Genomic DNA, 9955 nt, shown 5'->3' on the forward strand with positions numbered 1-9955 from the left:
GCCTCTGGCCTTCCCACCAGTTGCAAGCCCCGGCCCCGGCCCCCCGCAGCACCTTTGGACCCCGAGATGGCCGGGGCCCGCGCCCTGCCGACAGCTGCTCCCGCCGGCCTCGGCTGACGTTGCATTTTATGGAACGAGCCCGGGCGATAATGAGCTGCCGGAGAGGATATGGATCTCACCCGGGCCCGAGGAGAGGAGCGGCCCCGCCGGCCCGCGGCAAACACCCCAATGAAACGCCTGGCCCCGCTGAACTCATTCATCAGCTGGGAGGACGGCGGGGAGGGGGCGCGGGGGCTGGGGAGGCCAGGGGAGAAGCCGACGGACGGAGGAGGGCCCGACGGCGGGAGCAAGAAGCCGCGCGCCCCGGCCGCCTGTTTCCTCCCGGCCCACGAGCCGCCGCGGACCGTCGCGGGGGGCAGGGCAGCGGCGGGCGCGCAGGTGGAGCGGGGCATGTGTGCCGCACATGGCGGCGGCCGGCTGGGCAGGTGATTGATGGCGCGCGCTGCAGGTCTTATTAACCCGGAGCCCTGGCAGCCCTGGCGCGAAGCGATCCGGTCGCCCGCTGCTGTCCTTGCGGACATTTGCACAGATCCCGGGAACACAGCTCCTGGCCGGAGCTAGAAAGGTCCTGCGGGAGAGAGGGCCGGGGGCGGGGGGGGGGGGGCTAGCCCGGGGTTACTCGGGGCAATCAGGACCCCAGACGCCAGGAAAATCATCTCGTCGTTTTAAATCTTATTTCCTGAAACATTCAAAGAGCGTGTTTCCACTCCTGGAGCGCCAGGGAAGCAGGCCTCAAGGAAATGAAAAAATGAATACTCAGAATCCAAAATTAGCTTCTGAGATTCACGCCTTCCGACTCGCGCTGACACCTGGTCTCAGGTATTTCTACCAACATTTCACACCTAGGACGCCCCAGGCGGGAATCAAGTTCCCCGCCCCCGGCACAGTCCAGGAGAGGAAGTGTTCCAGACACCTGTGTGCAATTCTGATTTGCACCTCTTGCTGTCAGTTGCAGAATACTCCCCCCCATCATTTCAACAACAAAAATAGTAAAGCGTGCTTTCATAACTCACTCCCCAAAGATCTGCTCTCTCATCCAGTAAAAAACCAATTTATTTTACATTCCATCATGGGAGATGGGAGAAGCTAAATAATAATTTAGCATGCATAAGTAGACGTTTCTTTATATATATATATATAAATACAATATACAAAAATAAAGACAGTACGGTTCTGAGATTTCCAGCAGTTTGAATGCTCATGACATAAAGTTCCCCCTAAGACAGGTACGCACAAAACATTTTCCCTTTGTCAATACTCAGCAGAATGGTGATTCCGGAGAAGGTTTCAAGTTTTCCAGGTCGTCCAACACTGTAGGTTCCTGCCTTCTCCATTCAGGAATACGGGAGTCGGAGGCTCCCCCTGGTCGTGGTCAGCTCTTCTCACAAACGCCACCCCCCAACACCAATCAAAATTAAATTAAAAAGAACAGGAGTCCAAATTTGAACCCGCTGGGCCACCCTCTAAAGAGCAGCCCACACAGGCAGCCCCTGACGGTGGTGGCCTGGTTCACAGGCCTGCGGGGCTGCTGGCTGCCCGAGGGGCGCGGGGCCCCTACTGGGGTGGGGGCTGATGCCCGGGCCCCCCGGGCCGTGGAGGTGGCGAGTCGGCCTCGGAGGAGCAGTCGGAGGAGACGGCGTGCGTGCTGGCGCCGTTGCTGTAGGGGAAGTGGTCCTCGTCCTCGTCGTCCTCGTCGTCCTCGGGGTCACTGTCCCTCAAGTCCCGCAGGCGGCGTCCGCTGCCTTTGTCCCCGACCCCCGGCGGCCCCAGCAGCTCCTCCTCTCCCTTGTCGTCCGCACTGCCCCCTTTGCTCGCGCCCCCGCCCCCCTTCTGCTTCTCGGCCTCCTGTGCCGCCTGCTCCTTGGCCTTTTTGCTGCGTTTCCACTTCATCCGCCGGTTCTGGAACCAGATCTTCACCTGAGAGCACGGAAGGGTGTGAGAGAGCAGCCACCTCCATCCCCACCCTTTGTCTCTCTGGAGGCCCCAGGCTCCTGCACCTGCACCCCCTGGGGCCTCGCCTCCCTCACGCTGCCCAGGGGTGGGCTTCAGAGTAGGGGGCACAGAAGCTCCAGGAGGAAGGAGCTCCCCACCCCCAGGCATCAGCAAACCCAGCAGTGGGGCTGGGGGATTCCAAGGAAGCTCAGACTAGGACCTCCACTGCTGGGTTTTTTAGGGGTGCTCTCCCACTGCCCATGGAGGGCCAGAGCAGCTAGCGTCCATATCTGTAAATCTCTAGATGCTCCCTCTCTTTCTGGAATAAAATTTCTCAAATGTGGCCTGGGGACCATTGCTTCAGAATGCAGGAGTGGGTGGAAGTGTCCTTAAAATGCAGATTTCTGGGTCTCACCTCGGCCTACTGAACCAGACCTCTGGGTGGTATATGAACCCCAGCGGGGCAAATGCGAACTCAGCTCTCCCCCGGAGTACGTCATAAAGGCTCTGCTCCAGGTGCTCAGGACAGCAGAGGGCCCAGAGTGCTGAGCTGAGAGTGTCCCCTAGGAGGCCAGCCTGGGTGGAGGTGGGGTGGGGGCAGGGGCAGTGTACCTGGGTCTCCGTGAGCATTAGCGACGTGGCCACCTCGAAGCGCTTGGGCCGCGACAGGTACTTGTTGAGCTTGAACTGGTGCTCCAGCTCCAGCAGCTGCTGGCTGGTGAAGGCTGTGCGGGGCCGGCGGCACTTCCCCAGGAGGTTGGACTGCGCCTGGGCTGGGGACAGAGAGAGGCATGAGGCCCGCGGCCTGAGGCCGTCCTCCGACCCCCCAGTGCCACCTGGCGAGGCTGCCACCGGGCTCACCACCCTGCTGTGACTTCCTTCAATGTCAGCGCCCTCTCCCCAAGGGACCTGGTGACAGGAGGCGGCCCCAGAGCCCAGGACCCGGATGCCAGGTGAAGCCGTAAGGGTTTGGGTTTAGTGGGACTCAGTTTTTTGGTTTTTTTGTTTTTTTGTTTTGGCTCAGGGTCTGTGTGTTCTGATTAAAGAGAGACTATCACCCAGGGCAGCTCTGTCCATCTGGGGGGGAGGCCAGTGTAGAAGAAGTTGACAGGCAAGACACTGAGGCCAGAGAGGCAAAGCTCCTCTCCACTCCTTGCCCAGCCTCCCCCAACTCAGCCTCAAATCCAAGCAGGTCTCAGGAATTACCAGTGCCACTTCCCTTAGCCAGCGACGAACCAGTTCAGGATTCCCACCACCACCAACTCAACTACAAAAGGAGGAGAAGTAGGGCAAAGGCAAGGAGAGTTGGAAGGGAGGGAGGGAGGGAGGGAGGGAGGGAGGAAGGAAGGAAGGAAGGAAGGAAGGAAGGAAGGAAGGAAGGGAGGGAGGAAGGGGGGAAGAAGGACCACATCTTGGGCCCAAACATGTGAATTCATCACACTCCCCACTGAAAATTCTTCTTGACAGCCCTGACCCCAGGGTGCGGAGAGGCAAAGCCCAGGGAGACTGGAAGCTTCTCCAGGGCAGTTCTCATTTCACAAATTGAAGGCCGAGGCAAAGGGGGGGATCTGGCTTTCTGAACGTTCAAGGAGGTCCTTTGGCTGTATTTACATAATTTCACACGGTTACATCACAGAGAATTTTATGACCTCAAAACAAGACTTCCCTTGATTTCCCAGGAGCCTGACAAGTGTTGGACAATAAACGAAAGGGAAGAAAAGAGGCCAGCCCAGCGGCTGAGTTCAGGTCTCCCCCCCCCCCCCCCGCCGTGGGCAATTTGCTTTACGGGAAGGTCCACGCCCCCAGCTTTAGTTAAATGAGGCCCCAATTCCCAACTTGACAATACATTAGAACTTTAATTAAAACACTGGCTCCAAAGGGACCATTTGGGAAATGCCATCCAACAGCAGAGACAACCAATTAAAGGAAACAAAACAGGTTTTCCAGCGACCAGAGGAGGGACTCTCAGAACGCATTCCGGCATCCTGGCCTGTTTGTTATCGCCCTTTAGGATTTCTTATTCAGATTTCTTTTCTAAACTTAAAGCTGGCTGGTTTTAAGTCTGCTACTTCTAGGTCAAGATTAGGAATCAGGGATGGGCAAAAGGGATGTGACTTTCACCAATTTTCAGAGCGACCTTGAGCTCCACGCAGGCCCAGGAAAGCACGAGGGCGGGGGGGCAGGGAACCCAGTGCCCAGGGGCGGTCTGTGTGGAGACCACCAACCCCCTCAGTGGGAGACTAAGCATCCCAGGCTCTGGGACATTCAGATCATAAAGGAATATCCATGGGTGGCTTTCCATCAGAAGGGGCTTGTGGGCTCTGCTCGGCAGCCGGGCCCAGGAAGGGTGCCCTGGGTCTGGCTGACCCGGGATCGGCAGGATCACATGTGTCCGAAGCTCCAGCCCCAAACTGAAAGGTGAGCTCCAGCTTTCCCTGCTGGGGATCAGGAGGGGCTGACTTCCACCTGGACGGGCTGGGTGGCCATTAGGGTCTTCTGGGAGCTAAGCTGGAGAAAGCCTGGGGTGGCTAGGGGCACACAGTCCACAGGCTGGGATTTTCTCACCCGGCTGTGACTTCTCCAGCTCTCAGGTCCCTACTTTTCTCTGTTTAGTCACAACCATGGCTTCTAGCAGAGGAATCTGAATTCTGCCAAGTGTTTATTTTTGTTTTCTTTTTTGCTTTTTTCCCCTCCTATGTCTGCATCTCCTCAGTCTAAACACATCCACTCAGAAGGAAACAATGGGGTCTCTTTGTTCGGGTGTTCTGCAGCTGAAAGCATAAAGTCTCATGCATCAGCCTCTGCGTGGAGCCCGGGTGGGGCGAGCAGAGGGGAGATCCAGACTCCCCAGAGTGTCAGCCCAGTGTGCCTGCCCAATAGGCCAGAAAAGTCGAGTGGGCTCACGTCTCGGAGGCATACCACCTGCAGGGCGAGCATGCTGCCCACAACCCAGCAGCTCTCAGGCTGGGGTGGCCAGCCCTCCCTCGCTCCTCTCTTGGGGAGGGGTTCACTCTGTGTCCGGTGCCTCCAATTCTGGGGGCGGGCACCTGCTACTTACAGTCCACAGGATGGGGTTCATGAAAGAGGCACATCTCCCCTTCTGGAGAAGGGCACCACTGTTCTGTTCAGGTCAGGCCACCTGCCTGCTGGGCATCACACCCTGGACCTAGCGCCCTTACAGAGGCAGGCAGAACACCCCCTCCCCCGCAAAGGGTCAGAGGGTATAGCCAGGGACTGGCCTTGCGGCCCTGGCCTCCTGAAGCCCATTTCTTGTTCTCTGCTCCTGAATCTCTCCTCCTGGGAGGGACTGGGTGTCTCTCCAGAACCCATAACGCGGCACCTAAGTCAAGTTCGTTTCCCTGGAGATAAGCCCCCGGTTTAGGTGGCCTCGATCCCCGGGCCAGCCTAACTTGGGCGCTCTTTGGCTCGCCTTCCCCCACCACTTCCTTCTCCTCTAGCCTGTCGGTTAATCATTAGATTTTAGTCTCACACCTCCAGCGGCCCCTTCCCGTTAGGAGAGGAAGAGAAAGCAGGGCTTGCGCGTGGCCATTTTAATAATTCGCTGCCGATTCCACAGCGTCCAGTCCACATGAGTCTTCGCGGGCTCCGGGCGGAGCCCAGGCGGCTTCGCGGCGCTTCCACCGCGCTCTCAGAGCAGAGAGCAAGGAGAAGGAGGTGCCGGTGGAGGAGGATGCGCGGGAAAACGTGTGCCAGGACTCCCTCTCCCCCATTTCTTCCTTCCTTCCTCCCCAGGCCCGGGGGCCGCGCGGTACTCACAGTTAAAGTCGGGCATCTTGGGCAGGATCATGCCCGCGGTGGACGCACGCAGCCACTGGTCCAGCTGGAAGGTGCCGGCGCCCAGCTTGATGGGGTCGGCGGGGTGCGCAGGGTGCGCGCCCTGCACCTGCGGGTAGGAGTAGGAGAGCGCCGGGTGTTGGCCGGCCAGCGCGGCGGCCGCCGCCGCCGCCGAGTAGCCGTAGACCGGGTGGCCGTAGAGCGCCGCCTGCGCGGGGAGGCCCGCGCCGCCCTGCGCGCCCCCGGGGTGCAGCCCCAGCGCCAGGCCCCCCGCGGCGGCGGCGGCAGCGGCGGCCGCGGCGGCGGCGGCGCCTGGGTGCGCGTGGTGGTGGGGCCCTCCGGGCCCGCCGCCCGCGCCGCCCGCGCCTCCGCCCGCGCCGCCGGCTCCCAGGAAGCCGGGCTTGGGCAACAGCGCGCAGTGCGCAGCCAGCAGACGCGGCGGCGAGGGGCTCTCGGCTTGCAGACGGTCGGCGGGCGCCGCGGGCGGCTCCGAGGACGCCGGGCTGCAGCTGCCGCTCGTCCCGCCGCTCGCCCCGCCACCGCTCGCTCCGCCGCCGCCGCCGGGGCCGGACGCGGCGGCTGAGAGCGACGTGACCAGGGCCAGCGGCGCGGTCTGCGCTGAGGCCGCTCGCGGGGGGTCCACGGCCAGCAGTGCATCGATGCGGAAATTTTTGGATTTTTCCATCGGCTCGTTTGGGGCTGGCGAGCAGGGCCGGGTGGTGGGTGACGCGGCCGTGTGCCGGCTCGCGGAGTCTGTGCGTGGCGGTGGCAAGCCCCAGGGTTCGGTATTGTTATGGTGATTATTTGCCAATAATCAAAGTCGCCGCCGGAAACTCAGCCGAGGGTGACCATGGTCCGGGCGCCTCCTCCGTGCGGGCCCCGCCCCGGGCCGCGCTCGCATGTGCTCGCACAAACTCGCACTCGAGTGCCTGGACGCGCCGGGCCGGGGAGCCCGGCTCTATTCGCTGGACTCTCGGGAGACCGCGCCGAGGCCGCTGGCGCCGTAGTGGGGACCCGCGCCCCTCCGCGCACTTGAAGCGCAGCGCGTCCGCCGATTGGCGCGCTCTGGGGGGGCTCGGGGAGGGGCGCCGGCCCGGCCATTGGCCGAGGGGCGCACCTGTCACCGTCCCGGCCGCCCGCCGCCCCGCCCCTGCGCCGCGGGGTCCTAAACAACCGGGGTGCTGAGCCGCGATGGCGGGGCGGAGACCGCGCCCGGGGTTGCCAGACTCAGAGGCTCAACCTAGGGACCCTGCTCGCCCTCCTGCAAGTGCTGAGCGGGACTGCGGGCGATAGCACTCCTGGGTCCCCGTGTGGGCCCCGCTGTCTGAGGCCAGCTCCGGAGACACGCCGTCCCGCTCTGGGCTCGGCGTCCCCTAGAGCCCGCGGCTTGCGTCTTCTCGCGCCTCCTCGCCAGCACTTGCGTTTGTGCACTTCTGCGTCGGGGAGCCCACGTTGCTTGCAGATCTAGCTGCTTTGCTCAATGACCGAAGCACAACGAAGATCAAATCGGTCTCCAAGCCCTGCTCCTGGGTCTCCAGGGTGCACGGGAGCAGTTTGTGTCCCTGTCAACCCTCTGCAGGTCGGACCTCCTCATCTCCTCGGGGAAGTCCTGTGCGTTTCAGGTGTTGTGTGTGTGAGCGAGAGTTTGCCTTCCACAAGTCCTCGCCTTGAGCCCCTGCCCCGTCTAAGTGGAGACGGCAGAATCTGTGAGCCCCGCGGCCTGCAGGACCCAGGTCGGCTTGGAGACGTTGCCCACCTGCCAGTGAGACGGTCCTCAGTGACAGAGCTCTTCTTGTCTGCGGAAGGATACCCATGGGCATACAAGAGACAGCACCCACCTCCGTTCTGGAAAGCCTGCGGGAGCCGGGAGTCCTCCCGAGGCCAGTCACTCTGACCCTGGTTAGTCCCCAGGCAGGAAAACGCAGTCTCTCTCCTCTTCCTACCTGCAGCTTGGGAACTGGGGCGAAAGGGCTTCCTCTGGCTGAGCAAGGTAGTGGAGTGAGAATCCAGACTTCACACCCGCCCCTCCGTCCCCCATACACACACTTCAAATATTTACAGTAAAAGCACTTCCAAGGGCTTTTCTGAAGCCGAAAGAATCAACATGCAGGTCGGGGAGTCAGCGGCCACCAGCACGAGGCTTTGTCAATAGTTCCATTAGACCTAGTTATCTGGCCCCAACAGGGGAAAGAATGCAGGAGGGGGTTTCGGTTGTTGAAGCCAGCTTCCTAAGCAGGTGAGAGGTGAGTAAAGAACAGGGCGGGGGCTGTGGGCGGGGCAGAGGAGGAAGGAAAAATCAGGGCAGGTAAACTTTAAAATTAGGAGATCAGGTTGCTACAAGAGGGATTTTTTTTTTAAAGCTAAGTATAGGGCTAGCTTAGTTTCCCTTCAAAAGGCTTTTTGCCTTGGCAAGAGTTGATTGCGGTGATTATGTTGGCAAGAGCCGAGTTTCTTTTCCATTAAAACAGGGTAGTTCCAAGGCACACAGTACCAGCTGGAAATTAGGAGGATAGCAATGGATAAGGGACAGCGATGGGAGTAAACATTATATAGCTTTGCAAAAACCAATGTTAACTTGTAAATAGAAGTTACAGCATGTACATGGTGTTTGTCGTGTCTTTAGATGCTGACTCCTTGGGGTGGTGAAAACACAGTCCTGACTTGAAGCAGAGAGAGGGGAACACTTAAATTTCCTAAACAGTGCTATATGCCATGAGCTTTCTAGAATTCTCTTCTATCATCTTTACTGTGACACTACAGAAGGATTTTATCCTCTCCATTTCAGAGAGTAGAGGTTCAAAGAGGTTGAGACTCTTGTCCCCAGCAAACCGTTAAGCCTCGTAGTTTGGAGTGGAACCAAGTTTGATGCGGGGACCACACAGCTGTCACCTGCTGCCCTCAATGCTCCAGGGGTCCCTAGCCCTGTTTCTCCATGTCTATCCATTCCCTTTGGGGAAGGAGGGTTTAGGAAGGAGACCTGAGATTCTTAGCCACCTGTCCTGGGCAGGAAACCCTTCACCCTCCTAGGGACAGTAATGACATCTTGGCTGTCACTGCCTCCCCAGAAGAGAGCAGTCTTGGCCTCCACCTCTGACAGGGGTTCGCCCTAAGGCTGACTGCCTTTCCCTACTCCCCCCGGCTGGGGCAGGACTCCTGGGATGGAGGGCAGTGATTGAGGAGCCGGGGGGGAAGGGAGTGAATGAAACTCCCCAAGAGTGATCTTGGAGAGCCTGGGGCTCTCTCTTCTCCCTAAAATACCCCCCTCCAGGGCTATTTTAGCTGGGGACAGGTGTGTAGTGTATACACAATAAATCTCCCATGTTCCTCAACAAAATCATGCTGTGTTTTAGAACCCTCAGAGGATTTCATTTCACCCCCTCTTTGTTCCGCAGTACCCATGCTCCTAAACCCCGCAAAATCCGTGGCAGGCGAGCCGTGGTGCGTGCGAGTCCTCCCCCTGAGACCAGCTGACAGCGCTTCCTGGAAGCACAGACTGGACAGGTATGTGGGGGTCCCGCAGGCAAAGGTTCACCTGGTTTTACCCCCGAGGCCACACCACCTACAGGGGCGCCCAGGGAGGCATCGAAGAGGCACTAAGCCCGCGGTGGGTCCAGGTCCCGGCCGCCCCTCTAACTGCGGTGAGACTCTGGGTGCTGGTGCTCTTTGATTTTTATGGATTTCTGTTTCTTTGTTTAGAAAAGTTGGGGTTAGGCCAAATGCACTCTATGGGGCCAAAGGGCTTTAAAATTATCATATATTCTGTTGATGCTAAGAAAAAGTTAATACAGATGAGAGGTTTTCTCTGAAGTTGTGTGGAAAGAGAGGGACAGAGAAAGAGGGAGAGGTCTTGGAAGTTTGGGGTTTTTGTGTGGTTTATGAGGTGTGAAGCTGAGCACTCCGGGGCTCTTCCTGTCTCCAGCATCTGTATTGATCCAGCCCAGCTGGCTTTGAAGAAGGTTTTGGGCAGACAGGAGTGGGGCTTGCGTCTGTTGGAAGGCCCTAGCGAGAGATCAAAGGTCTGGTCCCAGCAATATTCCCAAACCCAGTCTCCAGGTGACTCCCCTCTCCAGCAGCCCCAGGGGCGGTAGCCAGCCCTGGAATGACTGGGGGAACCCTCAATTTCCGATTTTCGATTTCTGGAGCAACGGCAAAGGCCTGGTGCACCTTT

The 9955-nt window shown here is 59.3% G+C and overlaps 1 protein-coding gene across 1 annotated transcript; it reads right to left on the reverse strand.

The window, feature by feature from the left end:
• Positions 1 to 1179: 1179 nt before the first annotated feature.
• MNX1 (motor neuron and pancreas homeobox 1) lies at positions 1180 to 6777 on the reverse strand. The gene is made up of 3 exons (XM_048212945.2): positions 5770 to 6777; positions 2605 to 2765; positions 1180 to 1977 (listed from the first exon to the last, which is right to left on the reverse strand). Exons 1-3 carry the CDS (start codon positions 6470 to 6472, stop codon positions 1615 to 1617), a joined length of 1227 nt encoding a protein of 408 aa, XP_048068902.1. The 5' UTR covers positions 6473 to 6777; the 3' UTR covers positions 1180 to 1614.
• Positions 6778 to 9955: the final 3178 nt, after the last annotated feature.

The sequence above is a fragment of the Ursus arctos genome, unplaced genomic scaffold, assembly GCF_023065955.2.
Source record: "Ursus arctos isolate Adak ecotype North America unplaced genomic scaffold, UrsArc2.0 scaffold_3, whole genome shotgun sequence".
Taxonomy (NCBI): Eukaryota; Metazoa; Chordata; class Mammalia; order Carnivora; family Ursidae; genus Ursus; species Ursus arctos.